Below are 17,979 nucleotides of genomic sequence, written 5' to 3'. Positions count from 1 at the left end.
ATTACCATATCGAATTATACAACAGTAAGAACAGTAGAAACGAAAATCTCAAAATTCCTTTTTTTTGCAAAATATGTTGAAATAAATTAATTTTCTCACATATTCGCGTTTTATAGGATTTACTGCATTATAAGATACATTTTGAAAAATATACTGAAAGTTTTTTTTTTACTTGATGTTAGCAAATGTACATATAATTCAATCCACGTACATCTTATATTTCCAACAAAAATAATTTTTATGTGTTACAAGACTTACAATTATTTATTATAATTCAAGAAGAAAAATATTTGATTTTACCAATTTATATTATCAAACGCGAGTAATGGAAAAAACTAGCTCAACTATTTCAACATATATTGTAAGAAAATATTTCATGATTTCTCATTTCTCATGTTATAATCCAATATGATTGTAAAAGAACTAGATTTAAACATTGCATAAAGTGAGATTGGTTAAATTTATTAAAATAATGTTAATCAACATACCAAAGACAAAACATAATAATATGATTAGAATTGTAGTTCACTTGTTGATAGTATACAAAACAAATAAAGACATTCGGATGTACATGTGTGTATAGCAAAACAGAGATAGAAAATAATATATTTTCATTCTATATACGATTATCAAACATGTCTGTGCATGTTTCATCGATATTCGTGATAGAAAGAGAGAGAGAGAAAAAGAGAAAAATCATACAATAGAACAGATTATTAAAAAAATTGAAAAAAAAAAAAAGGTATAATCCTCAATGTTTGTGATCGCTTTTCTATGGTTAAAAAGAAAGTATATACCTCTTGTCGAATTGTTTCATTGTTTATTGTACAATGTAACTGTACATATATAAAAGGAATGGACCAATGCGATCCTTAAGCTTAGTCGAATAAACCTGTAACCAAAAAATAGTGTAATTAGAATAGAAATTAATTATATTTTATTGATTAAGATAATTTGATTCATTGTATTCTCATTTTGAAATATTGTCGTCATATGTATATTCCGTAGCTAATACATGCTATATTAATCATTGAACGTTTTTTTATATCTGCATTTCTTTTTTTTATCTTTGTGATGACATTAAATATTATAAATTTGATATTACTTACCAAAGCCCATGTCATCGTCCGACTCTTCTTCTGGTTCCTCCTTCTTCTTTTCCTCTTTGGCTGGAGCAGCCTCAGTGCTGGCAGGTGCTGCAGCAGCAGGAGCTATAAAAATTCAAAATGCTAATATTATTTTTTAATACAAAATTATTGATGACACTTGAAAAAATATTTTCTAAAATTTTCATAAAACAGCTGAGATTATATTAAAAATAAATATTTTTATATAATGTTACTAACAAAAACTTGATGGTTATATCTCTATGGATAAAACCAAAAAGAGTCTTTATTTTTATTTTCTTTTTCCTCTTTTGCTGACCGAGCTAGTTATTTAAATAGACTAGATCAGTGGATGAAGAGGATAAAAAGTTAGCAATTTCTTTTTTAATTTTTTCAATTTAAATAACATTCTTCCAAGTTTATCTTATATAAATATAATTACCATGTGATTCAAAATATATCTAAATATCTATTTAATTCTGCTATATTTTGCAAATAAATTATAAAAGAAACAATTAAGATTTATTCAATATGATTGTGAACAGTTTGCTAATAAAAAAATATATATACATACCACCTGCTCCTGCAGGTGCAGCTCCAACACCAGATCCAATATTGGTAATCAATTCCTTAACATTTATGCCTTCTAAAGCCTTGGCAAAAAGCCCGGGCCAATAAGAATCGACATTTACATTTGCTGCTTTCAGAATTGTTTGTATTTTCTCGCCCTATGGATTAAAAATATAACTAATTCACAATAATACAATATATTTATATCCCTATTTTTCATTTAACATTTGTTTTTCACATAGATTTTTTCACAATAGAAGTTGTAACAGACAAGTGTTTATCTACACAATATTTTTATATATAATAACTATTTCATGTTAATTAAATTGATCTAAATTTATTTATTAATCTTCATTAATACTCCCTAATATTATTCTTTCTTAATATTATTTTTCCCTAATTTTATTAATTACCAATAAATATATACTCGCAATAAAATAATATATTATAGTTATATAGTTATTATATAAACAAAATTATATTTCTCTGCTGTAAACATTGACAGAAAAATGCGTTTTGTATGAATATATTCTAACTAAAATATGTTACTCTAGACAATATATAATAGAGAATTCATAGAACATACCATGCTATATTTGGGATTTAAGAGAGAGGTTAACAATGTAATTTTGAATAGAAAAACTTTAATGGAAATACATACACAAAGTATAGATAATGCATATGCAATATTTAACGAATAAATATCAAGAATGTGATGCATCTATCGATGAGATCGATAAAAATAATAAAATCGCGGTATGAATCCACGTGATACGATACTTACGGTTACAGCGATATCGTCGTCGACGAGTATCAAAGCGGAGTAAACGCAAGCGAGCTCGGCTTCGGTCGTCATTTTTTATGTTTAAATTTTGTCTCTGAGAATCAGATGGAACTTAAAAATTGGTGCAAGTTGTCGATTCTTTACGACCTTAGCTCCTCGAGAGAGAACAAGCACCCAAGCTCCCCAATTCAAACGGAAGAGACCGAAGAGAGTGGACTGGAAAATATCTTCTACAGCGGATATCACGTGATATATAGGCGCTGCGCTAAACTTGATGCGCATGCGGAATCGCACCCGATTGACCACGTCGCCAATTGGCCAGTTCAAAATAGGATTCTCTGATTGGTCAATCGTTGCAGGTCCCCTAGGTACCCTAGGTCGATATAATTGGTTGTAGTCAATCGCAACATGGTCAAATGGGATGCTACTGCGCATGCGCATGTTATTCAAAATATGAAACGTTAGAATATGAAAAAATTTCAGTGATATGTTAACTCAAATATATATATATATATATATATATATATATATATATATATATATTTTATTTAAATAAAACTAAACATTTTTATTAAAAAACAATTTTGCAAAATTTATCACTTATTATTTTTAATATCAAATATCTTGAGAGAAATTAAAATTCTATTGCAAAAATTATTTTAACAAAATTATAAAATAAAATTTTGTTGTTTTCTTTTGTATTTTCTACGCTTAAAACCTAAAAGAAAAAGACATCTTCATTTCCAATCATAAACTTTTGTCCCAAATAAAGCCAAATAGCTTGTCCTTAAATTTTTTGTATTAGTTAGACATAATTCTATATAAAGAATTAATATAATATATAATAGAGAGATATATGCATAAAATTAATTTCTCTTTTTATCTCTTCAATTTTATTATTAATAAAACATTATTTTAATAGTTGGCGTTTATACATATGTTACTCTTGTATTTATCACTATCAATCATATATTGATTATAATGAATATAAGTTTTATATATATATATATATATATATATATATATATATATATTAATTAATTATAATTATAACATATATTAGACTATTATTTCATTAATATGTGCATGTTTTACTTTTATAATGGAAAAATTTTATAAATCGTGATAAAAAAATGCACATTCTTTATATTTGTCACAAATAATAGCTTTGGTATATTTTATTTTTGCAAATATACATTATCACATACTTGTACATTCTATATTATATAGATTATTTTACAAATTGTTATATTATTATATTATAAATATCTATATAATTAAGAGAAAAATATAATAAACATCATCTTGTATTAGAAATAAATATTCTCAAATAAATAAATAATTTTTGATTAAGAAGACAAAATTTGGTAACAAATCATTTCTTCACTAATATATTTTGAAAAAGATATAAAGATAATAAAACTGTTAAAAACTGTTATTTTACATATGCAAATTATATCGTTAAAAATAATTATATTTTATCCTAGTGTAAAACAAATAACAATGCAATAATATTAAATACAGTTGTTGCACTTAGTGATATTGTAATACGTAGCGAAAAATTAATGAATTCTATATTTACCACAATCGTGAGAAATATATGCATACAAGAATACATCGTTCACGTGACATGATATATAACAATTGGAATTAAATTAAGAGAGTTTGTATACATTGTCAATTGTTATATAAAAAAATTACCTTATTTAACTTGTAAAATTCTTTAAAAGCTCAGTAATATAAATATCGCTATGTATTATCGGTTGATTCTGATGGAAAACTCGATGTATCGATAAGGAGTTCTTCGTTTGTATTGCGCTGCTTCTCTTCCGATTCATACTCTTCGATATCTTCGCTCGAATCCGTCAACGTTTGCGGCCCAGTAGATTTATATTGAAACGCGGAATGCGATAGATCAACTTCGACCGGGAATAGCGTCACCGCTGACAGTAGATCTCGCGTACTAGCGTAATACTTGGCCAGACCGGCCGCGAACTTGTGCAGTTGCCATACGACGTCCTGAACATGCTTATTGTCTAGCAACTCTAATTTTACTAACACGTCCGAACGCAGCTTCGCGAACCTCGCGCGAGCTTCTTGTCGACAACGCAATACTAATCGATACTCATAATTGCCCGTTTCCACGCGATAGAGAGGTTCTTGAAGAGCAGCGCAGCTCTGCTCTTCGTCGTCCAGTTCCTTTACTTTCAGACAGTAGGACAGATATTCAAATTTCGCGTCCGCATATTTGCTGATGGTCAACCGTGTATCTGGTATAGCCTTGTTGAGATATGTTCCCAGATCGTTCAATATAGGTTTCAAGGTCTTCAACATTGTCACACCAAACTTTTCCATTTGCCTATGTTGTTCACCAAATTGTCTAAAAGCTTCACTGGCGCGTGGCTGCGGTTCTCGCACTCCTATAGCAGCGAACGCGTCTCCAAATACTAAAAGATATACAACAGAAATTGAGCATATAATTTTACATGTACTACTTTCGATATTTAATTGAAAAAATCTTTAATTGAAAAATACCTTTGTAAATCTGTGTCAGATCGAAAAAAGCGTGTAACGTAGCTTTGGCGTGCGTAACTAGACCTCTATAGAAATTCTCTGTACGTTTCAACGCCATCAATCTTTGGACGAGGGCATCGTTGCAGAGAATAGCTCGTGACAGTCCTAGCGCATCCGCCGTAGTACTACCCATACCTTCGACCAGTCTATGTTTCACCTATAAAATCGAAATTTAGTTGTGCTATTTCAACATGATAAAAAAGTTGACTGGTATCATATCCACTAATATATACTTGCTTTTTTAAGAGCGATGTCGAGCGTACGACCTTGTTTTGGATCGGCGTGTAACTTATTGTAATTGATGCTGACTTGCGAATCGCAAGATTGTATCATCTTTGCGACTTCTACTTTAGTTTTGCCTTTCACTGACGCCCCGTTCACCGCCACAAGCTCATCGCCTGCTTGAAGAGTACCGTCTAAAGCGACAGGCGTATTGTCAAAGATTTGTACAATGTACAGACACGGACATAGCGGTGCACCACCGCCGATGCTTATACCAATAAGATTACTGCTGTCTTTCTGTATTATGACATTCCCAGATGTAATTGTCATACCCCTGATAATAAGAAAAAAAAAGGTACAATAAATACAAGTATAATAAATTTAATACAATTTTTTAATAAATATATATTTATATAAATAGCTGAATTTCTTAAATTACAAAATGCAAATGTGCAGCTAAATTTTACAAAGCTTGCAAAATGCGCAATAAAGAAAGATATAAAAAAATTAAATATAAATGTATATTTAACAAATAAAAATCTATACATATATCTATACATATATAGCATAAAATCTCTTGTTTTTTTCTCTGTTTTTACATCATAATATAATCATCTACACAAAAATTACACATATAATCATAATTACTATATATATAATAAATTAAAATTAAACATGATCAAAATTGCATTAAGAAATAAAATATAAGAACAAGTTTCTCAACTTACTCATAGAAAATATTAAAAAAAAATTTTTTTCTTTTAAGTATTTCAATAAGAACAACAAGAAAAATAGAATTGCTAAGAACAGCTAAACAATTATAAGTTTTTCATATCATAAATATAAAAGTTATATTTTTCATCCAAGGAAAATCATATTAATACTATTTGAAACATTAACACTACTTGAAATTCTCTATATATATTAATGTTATATAATTTTAAATCTTGATAAAAACATTTTCAAGTTAGAAAAAGTAACTGCTTTTATGTATATTTATATATTCTATCAGTTTTCTATATTAAAAATATACTATTATCAACATTATATAATCATTTGATGTAAATATCTTTAATAAAATGCTAAAAAACTTACATTTGATTGACAGGTTTCTGCTGTATATATTGATCTTGTGCGACCAGTTCTATGTCTGGTCTAAATCCCAATATGATAAGCGACAATACAGAAGGAAAAAATTGAAATTTTGCAAGAGAAGAGATAAGTATGAAGCCAAATAAAGAAATATAAAATCAATATAAGAACAGTAACATAAGAATAGTGCATACATGCGATCTTCCATCATAGCTAATTGGTGCAATTCGATGTTAGCCGATGGTACGGTGGTAAGAACAATAAAAACTTTATTCAAAGTTGATCTGCTCGAATTTTCAAGTCTGCTGCTATTCGTGGACAAGGTCGAATCACTTGTCAAATTGTGATTCCACCGCACCGTGGCATCCAGACATGCATATTATAATCATTAAAGGAAGCACATTAAAATTGTAATGCAGCGTGACAAATTACAGCTAAGTAAAAATCAATTTTCCATAACCAACATTTTATCCTCCTCGAAGAAAAAATCGTCTTCGAAATCCATCCCCAGACCCGTCATAATTGCAGTCTGCAATATTTGCACTCGTTATTTATATCCAAGCTTCGTTCCCCTTGCAACTTTTATTTGATTTGTAATTGTTTAGTATAAATTCAGAACATAATTTGACAATAGTGTTAATTTTGTAGAAGTTACTATTGACATATCAGACAAGGCATAACAAGAATTAATGTCTTTACATTTAAACAGAAAAATTAAAGAGAGATGATTTAATATTTAAAGATATACAATAAATACACACAATATATACATGTATATATTATGAGAGATAAACACTGTATCTGTCAATTTCTGTCAGCCATCTACATGGCTACATAGAAACGTAAATATAATAAATATATAGATGGTACAAAATATGTTAGAATGAAAAATGCATACTGCGTTCAATGCCCGACAGCTGATATCCAATAGAAAATGCTCATTTTAATTAATGACATTTTTGTTGCTAGAAAACAAAGGCCAGTATTCATAGTTCGTTAAGATTCCGTTCAACCAAAGAAATAGCCATGTAATATTTTCAAATCTTGTTTAAACGATCTTAAATGTAAAGGAATCGGTATGAATATTGATTCTAGCACTTCAAAAAATCCAAATCAAATTATTATGCATTGAAGATGAAGATTGAAATTTGACCAATTAGAAAAAAGAAACTTTAACTCCTTGCGTTCTGATTCGTCAAACAATAATCTACAATCTCCAATGCACGGTCTCGGACATGGGGCTAAAGTAGTTTTCACTTGACGCTATTTTTCGGGTGGCACCCGATTGATCCACGTCGCCAATTGGCCAATTCAAAATAGGACTCTTTGATTGGTTAATAGTTGCTGGTTACCCTAGGCACAGGTCGATATAATTGGCTGTGGTCAATCGCAACGTGGTCAAACGGGACGCTCCCTATTTTTCAAAAGACACGTGACTAAAAATAAAGACAAATTCATCATTTTTTGATGTGATGTCTTCTGACCACCTTCTGACACTAGAAATGAGCGTCCAGTATCAAGTGAAAACCTACCTTGAGGATTTCTGTGTCGTCTTGCGTGCTCCATGACGATGCCGCGATGCTGCGTTGCGTTCGCGTTCCACGTTGACGAATTGACGACTACCCTGTTGACCCTCCACGTAGCCACGCGGCGCGATGCTGGTAATGGTAGCTGTCGCGTTATGCCGAGGCAACGTCGCGTTGTAGGACGAACGTCATCGTAGCGAGTGGATGTGAGATCAAATTAATCGGTATTCTTAACAGAAGGAACACCTGCCGAGTGGTGGATTAAAATGAGAGGACTTAGGATTTTTCTATTTCTCGCCATTTCGACGATTGCACTCGCAGTCAATGGAGGTAATTTACGCGATTTACAACTTATTCGCGCATTTCGTGGTTATGCGCACAGAGATCAATTAACGTTCGATAAGTAAGCGTTTGATTTTTTCTCGCGTATGTGACGGTTTAATTGGTAAAATAATATCGAACGAACGATTGTAACGGAGTCTTTCGAAAATTCCAGCTGTGTTATTATGCCAACTCTTTTCAGAAGTGTGCGATTTAAATATATAATTCTGTAAAATACTTTTATAAATGGGATATTTTTGTGATGAATTAGACAATTCAGATATATTCTATAATGGATTATACTTTACATTTCATCATAAATATAAATATATATTTTTATTTGTACAATATACTAATAAGAATGGAGCATCTGCTTAAATATAATAGACTATGTTTACATGTCATTCTTAATTGAGTTCAATAACATCCGTAGTTTTGAAGTTAGTCAATCACAGCTATTCCTTTAAAGAAGAGAATGACTATGATTAAATTTTAAAACTATAAATATATAAAACTATTATAAATATATTAAATTCAATTAAGGATGACTTATAAAGTCATTGATATATTTTACATAAAATCTAAAAGTTATTAACTAAAAATTACAATATATAAAAATATAATTACTATAATGATAGTTCTTTCTATAACATTCCTTCTGTCAAATCTCACATTAAAAAGTTCAACAAATTTTTATATTTAATATTTATAGGATATGGCGTTTATGCTGAAGAAGATGAGAATATTGACGATATTGTTGATGTAGAAGGTGAAGAAAGCAGTGTAATAACAGATGAAGAAACAGTAGAAGATACCAGTAATGCCTCAGCTGATGCTGATACAACAATACTTTTTACAAAACCTATTTACAACACTTTATCTACTCTTGGTATTTTAATTATATTTTTCATTTCTATTAAGATTATAATATATAGTATTTTATGATACTAAAATAGATTTTGAATTTTATAGAACTACCAGCTGGAAATATAGTAGAATTTCTTGTGGGTTTTATTAATAAAGGTGAAAGTGATTTTGTTTTGGAATCACTGGATGCCTCTTTCCGTTATGCAATGGACTTCAATTTTCATATTCAAAATTTCTCAACATTCACATTTAACAAGATTGTGAAACCAAACCACGAAGCTACTTTAGCTTACTCTTTCATACCATCTGAAAGTTTTGCTGGAAGACCATTTGGATTAAATGTTAATTTAAATTATAGAGATACGGTATGTATGAATTTATATAATGTTGTATATACATGAAAAAAGATTAGAATTTAAAAAAAAAGATATATAATATTAAGTTTTGTAGACATAAAAGTTTAATTTTTCATTTGTATAAAATATAACAAAATTATTACATTATTAAAATGAAAGAATTATTTCTGATTGACAGGATAATATTAATATTTTTATCTATAATAATTAATTATCCTGCATTCCTTTTATTAAGTACTGCATTTTAAATCTTAAAATTATATTTTTTTAGTTTATTTAAATATTAATATTTAAAAATATACTAAATATAAAATATAATTGTAAATTTATTATTTACAAATATTGATACATTATGCTTTTGCAGAATGGGATTTCATACAATGAAGCAGTCTTTAACGAAACTGTACAAATCGTAGAGATAGATGATGGTCTTGATGGAGAAACTATTTTCCTTTATGTATTCCTCGCAGCATGCATTATACTAGCCCTTGTAGGAGGTCAGCAGTTATTATCATCTTTGGGGCGCAAATCACGTTCTTCTACTTCTCGTAAAACGGCAGTAGAAATGGGCACATCTAATCCAAATAATGTAGATTATGATTGGCTGCCAAAAGAAGTTCTAAATAGAATCAGTAAGTAATGAATTAATAGTAAGCTAATTTATTATCAATTTGAATTAAAATCAGAATCAAACAGCTTTTTAGTGAAATTATTTCTGTGTAAATTTTTATCCATTATAAAGACAATTTTTTAGGATATAAGAAATTCTCAAATTTTACACTTTGCATTAATTTAATGATTTCAAATAATATTTTGAAAATTAATCGAATTAATATAATACAAGTTTAATATTACTTTTTATCTTTCCATATTATCAAATATCAAAAATGCATCAAATTAAAAATGTTATCAATTTGGACTATCATATAAATTCTTAATATATGATCAATTTTTTGATTGCTATACAAGTTACTATATAAGAAGTTAATGTATGTACAAGAATTTATAGAATATATATATTTAATTAAATTAATCATCTTTTTTTTTTTCTTTTTAGATAAATCTCCTAGAGCTCCAAAGCAAAGTCCAAGACAAAGAAAAGCAAAGAGAACAGCTGGTTCTGATGACTGAATATTATATATTAATATTTATATATGTATATTATTTAAAATTGATACGGAAAAATCTCTGCATTGTGCAAGATAATTGCAATAATTTTTTAAAAATAATTTAAAATTCCAAAATTCTAGTGAAACAAATTGTGAAATATTCAATTCTAATAATTAATATACAAAATGTATACATATGTAGTTTTTCAATGACTAATGTTCAATATTATGGAAAAAGTCATTTGATTGTAATATTTGCAAAACATTTATCTCTGTAATATATATGTAGGTACATCTATGTTTAATATTTCTATAGGCAATATAGTATAGTGATACTCAATTATTCTCAACTTGTTTTTGCACAAAATTCATATATAGTTGTGTTGTACTTAGCCAGATTTATATTTTCTACAAGATTAATTTCCCATTAATTTTTTGTATACAATACGATATTACTACAAATGTGTGCGCGTGATAAAAATAAAGTTCTAATCATTCTGTAATTATTGTAATGATATGCAAACATTTAATAAAACAAAAACCAATTTTGTATAAACAACTTTTATAAATCTATCTTCAAAACTTAACGCGTTTTTTCATTATATATGTATCGCATCGTATTAAAATTCGTTCTTATTTAACTATCTCATATTTGAAATGCAACACATGTATATATATTTGTGTGTGTGTTTTCTATTATCTGAATAAAGAATATTTAGAGAATTAACAAGATAAAACAATTCCTTTACTTATATTGTCAAAATATATATTATATATATTATCTTCATTTTTATTTTTGATTAAATTTTTTTAAATTAGTTAAATTTTGCTGAAAAGAAGTTCAAGAAAATGTTAAATGAGTTTAAGCTACATCGATATAAATATATAGAATTTTAAAATATATTTTTAAATTAACAGTGCCTTTCTAAATGCGGCCAATAAATATATGTATATATGTATGTGTCACAAATCCAAACAGAAGATCTGTTAAACATTTTTTTTAAGAAATAAAAATTTATAAATAAGAATATTATTAACTTTTACAAATAAGCATATTGTAAACGTTTTCAAATAAACGTTTTGTTAACATATTCTAAAAATTATTTTTTTTTTAACATTTTCGGTTTATCTAACAAAGTGAAAAGCTTTATAATCCCATCTTAGATGTAGCAAACTTAAGATAGAAACATCTTCATTTTATCTTAAATATTCTATCCTTATCTATATGTGATTTCGAATTTATCTAAAGAGAACATAGTAACTGTTATGTCTTGACTTTTCTGCAATGTATTTCCACTATAATCTGTATGCGCGTATGCCGTACGTACACGTAACCTAAGAAATTTGTCGTGAATCGCATATTTCGCACGGTGCGATTACACGTCATTACTCAGCTGACAGAGACTTGTGAGCAACAATCGTACCCTTAACGGCAAGGGCTGGCAAGGGCGACATTAGAAGACACGTTAAAATGTCAGACGTGACAAATTGGTTTAGTACCTTGCCGATTTTTACAAGATATTGGTTATTGTGTACCATAGTGTTTACACTACTTGGTCGGTTTGGATTTCTGAGTCCGCATTCGCTGATACTATGGCCCGATCGGTTCATTAATAATTTTGAAATCTGGCGAGCGGTGACCAGCGTCTTCTACTATCCACTCAGTCCTGCCACGGGTTTTCATTTCCTGATCAACTGTTATTTCTTGTACAATTATTCGTTGAGGTTAGAGCGTGGGGAATACGATGGAAAACCTGCTGATTATTGCTTCCTCCTGCTATTCAACTGGATATGTTGCGTTATCATCGGACTTATCGGTGATTTTTCTCTGCTCATGGATCCTATGGTGCTCAGTGTATTGTATGTATGGTGCCAACTCAATAAGGATGCAATCGTAAACTTCTGGTTCGGTAGGTCTGCTTTCCTCATCTTATTAGTTATTTATAAGCTGTGCAATATGATATCAATACAATTTCATAAGAATTCAGTCTTTAGAATGTATTTATGTAAATGAATCTGTTGACAGGCACACAATTCAAAGCCATGTATCTACCATGGGTCTTATTTGGCTTTAACTTGATCATTTCTGGCGGTGGAATGATGGAGCTGTTTGGCATTCTAGTTGGACATCTGTATGTCTTCTTGAAATTCAAGTATCCCCAAGAACTTGGTGGCCCAGAATTACTCAATACTCCAAAGATACTCGAAAGTTATTTTCCACCTCAAAGAAGTGGGATTCGATCATTTGGAAGTGCACCGACAAATAGGCCAGCTGAAGGACAAAATGCTCAAGGAAGAAATATATTTGGGGGACATAATTGGGGAAGAGGTCATGTATTGGGTCAATAGTTAGAAATTTTTTTCTCACAAAATCACTGAAAATACATGATAAAAATTTTCTATTTTAATATATATTCATTTTGCGACTTATAGTTAACATGCAAGAACAATACTGATTTCTTGATGTCTGTGTTACCGATTCTTCCAAGTATCTCTTTTTGTAAACTATTACATAACTTCAATAATTAAACTATAAAACGTATATATACTTTCTTAAGTAATTTAATAAATGAAATATACTATATTAACTATATAAATATAGAAAAGTTATGAAAAACATTTTTTTGTATTATTATGTAAAAAAACAAAATTAGAAAAATTTTAAATTTCAATATGAAAAATGTAAAAATATATTCACAACTTTATCATTTATATGTGAATATATCTTTAACAAATGAATATAACAAAATATAAGACCAGAAATAATTATAAATAATAAGTAATCTCATTTCTTTACAATACATTATATTTCTGTTCAATAAATAATTAACCATCAATTACACTTGATACTGAAATATGACTATCAGAGTTGTAAAATTTGTATATATTATTTTCTGTATATTTTCATATTTAGTAATAAATAGAAAAATATAGAATTAAAAAGATATTATTATCTATATAAAAGAGATCTATATAAGATATATTTATCTATATAAATTTTATGAAAAACGTCTTAATCAAATATAAAAAATTTATCTGTATTGCTTTTATTATTATAAAGTTTATCTTGAAAAACAGAAATAATAATAAAAATAAGTTATACTTTTTCTTAATATCTTGTTTGCTATAAATTTAGAAATATATCTGTAAGTTTTACTCTTGGAGGAACAAGTCATTACACATTCTTAATTTAATAATTATGTATATGTAAGGTATATATAATGTATGTTAAGTACTGTTTATAAAATAAATGAATATAGTATATTTAATATATATATATAGATATATAATATATATATATATATATATATATATATATATATATATATATATATATATATATAATTAATATCAATTAAAGAGAATGACACATTTTAACATTTTTTTTATAGTATTTTATTTCCGCGCCTTACAAAAGTCTGCAAAAAAAAGACATTTAACAATAAAAAAACACATTTCTATTATTAATGTGATTATTATATGATTTTTATTGAGGTTGTCTCCTCAGTGGCTAAAATGCTTCCTAGCATATAAGATTAATGCTAGAAAGTTGGATGGGATGCCAACCCCTACCAAGAGCCCAAAATTAACTTTTTTCATTATGATTTTATTACAAGTTAAAAAACTAAAATTCTATAGCATATGTTACATCATATAATTTCTGATCAACTACAACAAAGATGTTTAAGTGATACTCTACATGACAAATAAAAAAAGTGAATTAAGGACTCTATACCTACCAAAAATTATTCCTCAGGAACTTCCAGTTCTCCAGCATTGATGTCATCTATGAGATCATGAGGTGGCCTGCTTTCCACAGTGCATCCAACCGACTGACACGTGCCCAAGATCTCTTTGACAGTGCCACTAAGTGTTCGTGACATCGATCTTGATCTCATAGCACGGGCAATGGAAACTATGTCATCAAATGTCAAATTGCCACTATGCTTAATATTCTTCTGTCTCTTGCGATCTCTGGGTGGTTCTTTGAGTGCTTTAATTATTAGAGAAGCTGCAGATGGTACAACCGAAATTGTAGCTTGTCTATTTTGAATGGTCAACTGAACTGTGATTTTTAGACCTTTCCAATCACTGGTAGCTTTGGCAATATCATCACCAACTTTTTTAGGAGACTAAAATGTGAAATTAGTTATTTAGTTATAAAATAAATTACGGGATAAGTGAACCCTATACAAATTAAATTTTTTCCAAAAACTTACCAAACCAAGAGGACCAATTTTTGGAGCAAGGGACGAAGTGGCTCCTACTTCACCACCAACACATCGCAAATATACTGTACGAAAGACAAAATCAGTTAACAGTTAGCATTTTTATATCGGTTATAAAGGTTATAAAAATTTTAACCATGTGTATTCGCGAGAAAATATTTTGAAGAAAATACCTTTCTTGATTTCATTCGGGTCAAATTTAGGAGGCATGGTTACAGTTTTTGTTGAGGATTTCTATGAAAAATCAAGGATGAAATCCGATTACTATAAACTGCAAAACCAACGCACGTCTCCACGCGACAAGTTGCACACGAGAAAGAATAAATAGGCATGAAGTAACAGAAGAGAAGAAATGGTCGCATTCAGCAGACTCAACAGTTGGGCAACATTACTAGATTTCCGATGTAATCCGACTCTGATTGGTCGGATCTGAAAGTAGAAACCAATCGGATGGCACCTGATTGACACGTCGCCAATTCAAAATACGACTTTCTGATTGATCAATCGTTGCTGGTTACTCTACGACCAATGAAAATAGAGTAGCAAATGAACAAATTTCTGTGCAGAAACGTAAGCTCGCTAATCTTTGAAATTTCAAATTTAATTTAAATTTTTATATAATAATATTATATAATTTGCATATAATAAAATGTTTTTCGACATAAAATAATCATTTAAAAAATAAAATGCAGGATTTGTTCGATATATACATATATCAATACATATATATAACCGAATGATTGAATTCTATTTTCAGATCCGGCAAATCAGCATCGAATATTACAAGAACAATAGATCAATTGCAAAGTTTCAGAACAGCCATAAAATTAAATTTAATCCAGAATGTCTTAAAATATAAATCTAATGGTACATCAATGAAGTATATGTATATTATAATGTATATTTATGCATGCTAATCATACGGTAATCATGAAGAGGACGGCAAGAAATAAACTTTTCAATTATACAATTAAAAATATATAAAACTATATATTTTAAAAATATTACATGTAAAACATTGTTTTTTTTAATTTACAATTTTTTAAGATACTTACAAGCTCATTTGCTTATGATAATAACATTTATATTCATATATCTCCTCATTATAATTTTTATATTTATTTATATAATTTTTATATATCTATTTTTTATATCCACCAATTAAGATAAATTATACATATAATCTACATTGCACATATATTTTTTCAGTAAAATTATAAGCTAGGCCAATATTAAACATCACTGCTTTAAACATATGAAATATTGGACGAGAACCAATTTGTTCATTCAGCATTTAAGTATCAGACTGTTTAGGATTGATTAAGACATACTGGTAATTCTTGAGATGATACTTCTTCATATTCATAGTATTGCGCTGTTACATCTAATAGTTTTTCTGAATTCTCTTTTTTAACCTCTGCAGGATTAGATTTAAATGCAGAAATGTGCTCTGAATGTTTATTCGTTTCCTTACAAATATCTGTGATACTAAATTTTATTAAATTTGATTCAACATTTGCAAGTAAAGCATCTCCTGCAGATTTTTGATAATTTATAGAATTATCAGCATTCACATTATTCATCATATTTTCATTGGCAACTTTATTTGTGTCAGCACCAGAATATTTTTCATTAATTTCTGAAATCAGCTCTGATGTTGATTCTATTATTATAGAATCAGCAGATGTACCCTGTGAAAGCATTTGATGCTTTTCTAACAATTTATTTATAGCTGCATCACTTATATCGATTGTAGCAGCTGGACCGTAATCTGGCCTTTTTGGTCTTTCCTCTGTATAATTAAAAAACAATAAAAACAAAAGTTTAAAACAAATATAAAAATAACTATTTATCAGATTTTAATAATATTATGTAATTTAGTAATATATATATATATATATATATATATATATATATATATATATAAAACAATAATAATTAAAATTATTACTTCACAATACAAAAAGTTAAAACTTACATAAAGAAATACTTTTCAAAATTAAAAAATCTGTTATATTAATGTGCGTAAAACTATAAAACAATCAATAATATAATAAATAATGTTTTAATTGCATAATAAAAGAAATCATTGAGCTGTGAAAATATTCATAACAATATCTTCAGACACATTTATTTGGTCAATATAAATTTAATCATAATAAACTTTCTAAATTTCAAGAGAATCATATGTATAATAGCTCTTATATGCAATATACATATGCTCTTGAAGTTTAGAAAGTCGACTAATAGTTTTCCATCATTTTTTGATGTTTTATACACTAATACACACAACTATATTGAAATCAATTAATGTTCTACATATTTATCAATTTAACTATTTTTTCTTTTTCAACAAAATAATATTTAAAAATATTATATTATTATGAATATGTAAACCTTACGTTTTAATATATCACATGCCACATAATCAGCTGCTCTAAATAACTCTGCTTTTGTAAGAAGTTCCAGTAATAATCTTAATGTTGGCCTTTTCCTTCCCATAGTACTCCATTCATCTAAAAAAACTTCAGCTGCATTGCGCTTATCTCCATATGCTGTTTGCTCAATTATGCTACATAATCAAAAATTATGAGTTATATTACAAAAGAATTTAATATTCGTTTCTTTTGACAAAAAATTTTTAACAATGTACGTATATCTTTTTAACGATATACTTTACGATGAAAATTAATGTAAAAAAATATTTTCTTGCTTGCCTGATATGATCATTATTGAATTTTTTTATATTTTCTTGTTTAGGCACAATAGCCATTAATTTCTTCCATGAATCAGAAATACTTAATATATTACTCAAAATATACAACTCGCCGGGTCTTAACTTTCGTATTTCCATATCTAAACACACTTGGGTAGACATTTTTAACAGGAATGAGAGGATGACAGATGATCAATTGACAGATCATCAGATGACAGATGATCGAATTGAAAATCTCTTGCGGTGAAAATGCAAAACTTCAAATACAAAGTTGCCATTTTACCAAAAAAAAATCACTAATTCAATAATAGTTTTTTTATTTTATAGCCAAACATGATTGATTTCTATTTTCAGATCCGACCAATCAGCGTCGAATTACATCGGAAAATGTTGTCCAATTGCTGAGTTCGTTGAATGCGGCCAATCACAGCCATTCTTCTAAAGCATATATTAAAGAATATACCGTATATTCATAATTGTCTAGTAAACTATTCGAAAACGCCATTA

At 28.3% G+C, this 17,979-nt stretch overlaps 6 protein-coding genes across 8 annotated transcripts; 2 read left to right on the top strand and 4 right to left on the bottom strand.

The window, feature by feature from the left end:
• Window positions 1-800: 800 nt before the first annotated feature.
• On the bottom strand, window positions 801-2,679 carry LOC105259290 (60S acidic ribosomal protein P1). Its single transcript, XM_011271151.3, has 4 exons — window positions 2,461-2,679; window positions 1,681-1,834; window positions 1,110-1,211; window positions 801-892 (listed from the first exon to the last, which is right to left on the bottom strand). Exons 1-4 carry the CDS (start codon window positions 2,530-2,532, stop codon window positions 879-881), a joined length of 342 nt encoding a protein of 113 aa, XP_011269453.1. The 5' UTR covers window positions 2,533-2,679; the 3' UTR covers window positions 801-878.
• Window positions 2,680-3,947: 1,268 nt separating this feature from the next.
• On the bottom strand, window positions 3,948-7,097 carry LOC105259291 (PRKCA-binding protein). Of its 3 annotated transcripts, XM_011271154.3 has the most exons (5): window positions 6,543-6,973; window positions 6,352-6,411; window positions 5,272-5,590; window positions 4,996-5,191; window positions 3,948-4,907 (listed from the first exon to the last, which is right to left on the bottom strand). In XM_011271154.3, the coding sequence occupies exons 1-5, from the start codon at window positions 6,557-6,559 to the stop codon at window positions 4,210-4,212; spliced, it is 1,290 nt and encodes a 429-aa protein (XP_011269456.2). In that variant the 5' UTR covers window positions 6,560-6,973; the 3' UTR covers window positions 3,948-4,209. The 3 variants fall into 3 exon arrangements, with proteins under 3 accessions (XP_011269456.2, XP_019885568.2, XP_011269455.2); XM_020030009.2 differs by lacking the exon at window positions 6,352-6,411 and having other exon boundaries at window positions 6,813-7,097; XM_011271153.3 differs by lacking the exon at window positions 6,352-6,411.
• Window positions 7,098-7,910: 813 nt separating this feature from the next.
• On the top strand, window positions 7,911-10,681 carry LOC105259292 (translocon-associated protein subunit alpha). The gene is made up of 5 exons (XM_025414846.1): window positions 7,911-8,204; window positions 8,908-9,084; window positions 9,168-9,427; window positions 9,783-10,050; window positions 10,476-10,681. Exons 1-5 carry the CDS (start codon window positions 8,141-8,143, stop codon window positions 10,547-10,549), a joined length of 843 nt encoding a protein of 280 aa, XP_025270631.1. The 5' UTR covers window positions 7,911-8,140; the 3' UTR covers window positions 10,550-10,681.
• A 1,086-nt stretch (window positions 10,682-11,767) lies between these two features.
• On the top strand, window positions 11,768-13,071 carry LOC105259293 (derlin-1). Its single transcript, XM_011271156.3, has 2 exons — window positions 11,768-12,437; window positions 12,554-13,071. The coding sequence occupies exons 1-2, from the start codon at window positions 11,999-12,001 to the stop codon at window positions 12,874-12,876; spliced, it is 762 nt and encodes a 253-aa protein (XP_011269458.1). The 5' UTR covers window positions 11,768-11,998; the 3' UTR covers window positions 12,877-13,071.
• Window positions 13,072-13,907: 836 nt separating this feature from the next.
• Window positions 13,908-15,127, bottom strand: LOC105259294 (60S ribosomal protein L12). Its single transcript, XM_011271157.3, has 4 exons — window positions 14,930-15,127; window positions 14,748-14,821; window positions 14,268-14,660; window positions 13,908-13,946 (listed from the first exon to the last, which is right to left on the bottom strand). The coding sequence occupies exons 1-3, from the start codon at window positions 14,964-14,966 to the stop codon at window positions 14,274-14,276; spliced, it is 498 nt and encodes a 165-aa protein (XP_011269459.1). The 5' UTR covers window positions 14,967-15,127; the 3' UTR covers window positions 13,908-13,946; window positions 14,268-14,273.
• Window positions 15,128-15,917: 790 nt separating this feature from the next.
• LOC105259295 lies at window positions 15,918-17,948 on the bottom strand. The gene is made up of 3 exons (XM_011271159.3): window positions 17,474-17,948; window positions 17,159-17,328; window positions 15,918-16,548 (listed from the first exon to the last, which is right to left on the bottom strand). The coding sequence occupies exons 1-3, from the start codon at window positions 17,632-17,634 to the stop codon at window positions 16,067-16,069; spliced, it is 813 nt and encodes a 270-aa protein (XP_011269461.1). The 5' UTR covers window positions 17,635-17,948; the 3' UTR covers window positions 15,918-16,066.
• Window positions 17,949-17,979: the final 31 nt, after the last annotated feature.

Source organism: Camponotus floridanus, unplaced genomic scaffold, assembly GCF_003227725.1.
Source record: "Camponotus floridanus strain SB8 unplaced genomic scaffold, Cflo_v7.5 scaffold9, whole genome shotgun sequence".
Lineage (NCBI taxonomy): Eukaryota > Metazoa > Arthropoda > Insecta > Hymenoptera > Formicidae > Camponotus > Camponotus floridanus.
Note: the sequence above shows the minus strand (reverse complement) of the source record. Positions and strands in the feature narration are given on the sequence as shown.

Excerpts from the sequence above, each read along its gene's own strand:
- LOC105259295 (XM_011271159.3), bottom strand. The coding sequence starts at position 17,634 with ATGTCTACCCAAGTGTGTTTAGATATGGAAATACGAAAGTTAAGACCC. Across the intron at positions 17,329-17,473 it reads TTCAATAATGATCATATCAG|CATAATTGAGCAAACAGCAT; the intron begins GCAAGCAAGAAA and ends TTGATTATGTAG. Across the intron at positions 16,549-17,158 it reads GGCATGTGATATATTAAAAC|AGGAAAGACCAAAAAGGCCA; the intron begins GTAAGGTTTACA and ends TTAATTATACAG.
- LOC105259292 (XM_025414846.1), top strand. The coding sequence starts at position 8,141 with ATGAGAGGACTTAGGATTTTTCTATTTCTCGCCATTTCGACGATTGCA. Across the intron at positions 8,205-8,907 it reads TGCACTCGCAGTCAATGGAG|GATATGGCGTTTATGCTGAA; the intron begins GTAATTTACGCG and ends TAATATTTATAG. Across the intron at positions 10,051-10,475 it reads AGAAGTTCTAAATAGAATCA|ATAAATCTCCTAGAGCTCCA; the intron begins GTAAGTAATGAA and ends TTTTCTTTTTAG.
- LOC105259293 (XM_011271156.3), top strand. The coding sequence starts at position 11,999 with ATGTCAGACGTGACAAATTGGTTTAGTACCTTGCCGATTTTTACAAGA. Across the intron at positions 12,438-12,553 it reads AATCGTAAACTTCTGGTTCG|GCACACAATTCAAAGCCATG; the intron begins GTAGGTCTGCTT and ends ATCTGTTGACAG.
- LOC105259291 (XM_011271154.3), bottom strand. Across the intron at positions 5,591-6,351 it reads CAGAAACCTGTCAATCAAAT|GGGTATGACAATTACATCTG; the intron begins GTAAGTTTTTTA and ends TCTTATTATCAG. Across the intron at positions 4,908-4,995 it reads TCTGACACAGATTTACAAAG|TATTTGGAGACGCGTTCGCT; the intron begins GTATTTTTCAAT and ends TATATCTTTTAG.
- LOC105259290 (XM_011271151.3), bottom strand. The coding sequence starts at position 2,532 with ATGACGACCGAAGCCGAGCTCGCTTGCGTTTACTCCGCTTTGATACTC. Across the intron at positions 1,835-2,460 it reads ACGACGATATCGCTGTAACC|GGCGAGAAAATACAAACAAT; the intron begins GTAAGTATCGTA and ends TTTAATCCATAG. Across the intron at positions 1,212-1,680 it reads TGCACCTGCAGGAGCAGGTG|CTCCTGCTGCTGCAGCACCT; the intron begins GTATGTATATAT and ends GAATTTTTATAG.
- LOC105259294 (XM_011271157.3), bottom strand. The coding sequence starts at position 14,966 with ATGCCTCCTAAATTTGACCCGAATGAAATCAAGAAAG. Across the intron at positions 14,822-14,929 it reads CCCGAATGAAATCAAGAAAG|TATATTTGCGATGTGTTGGT; the intron begins GTATTTTCTTCA and ends TCTTTCGTACAG. Across the intron at positions 14,661-14,747 it reads AAATTGGTCCTCTTGGTTTG|TCTCCTAAAAAAGTTGGTGA; the intron begins GTAAGTTTTTGG and ends TTCACATTTTAG.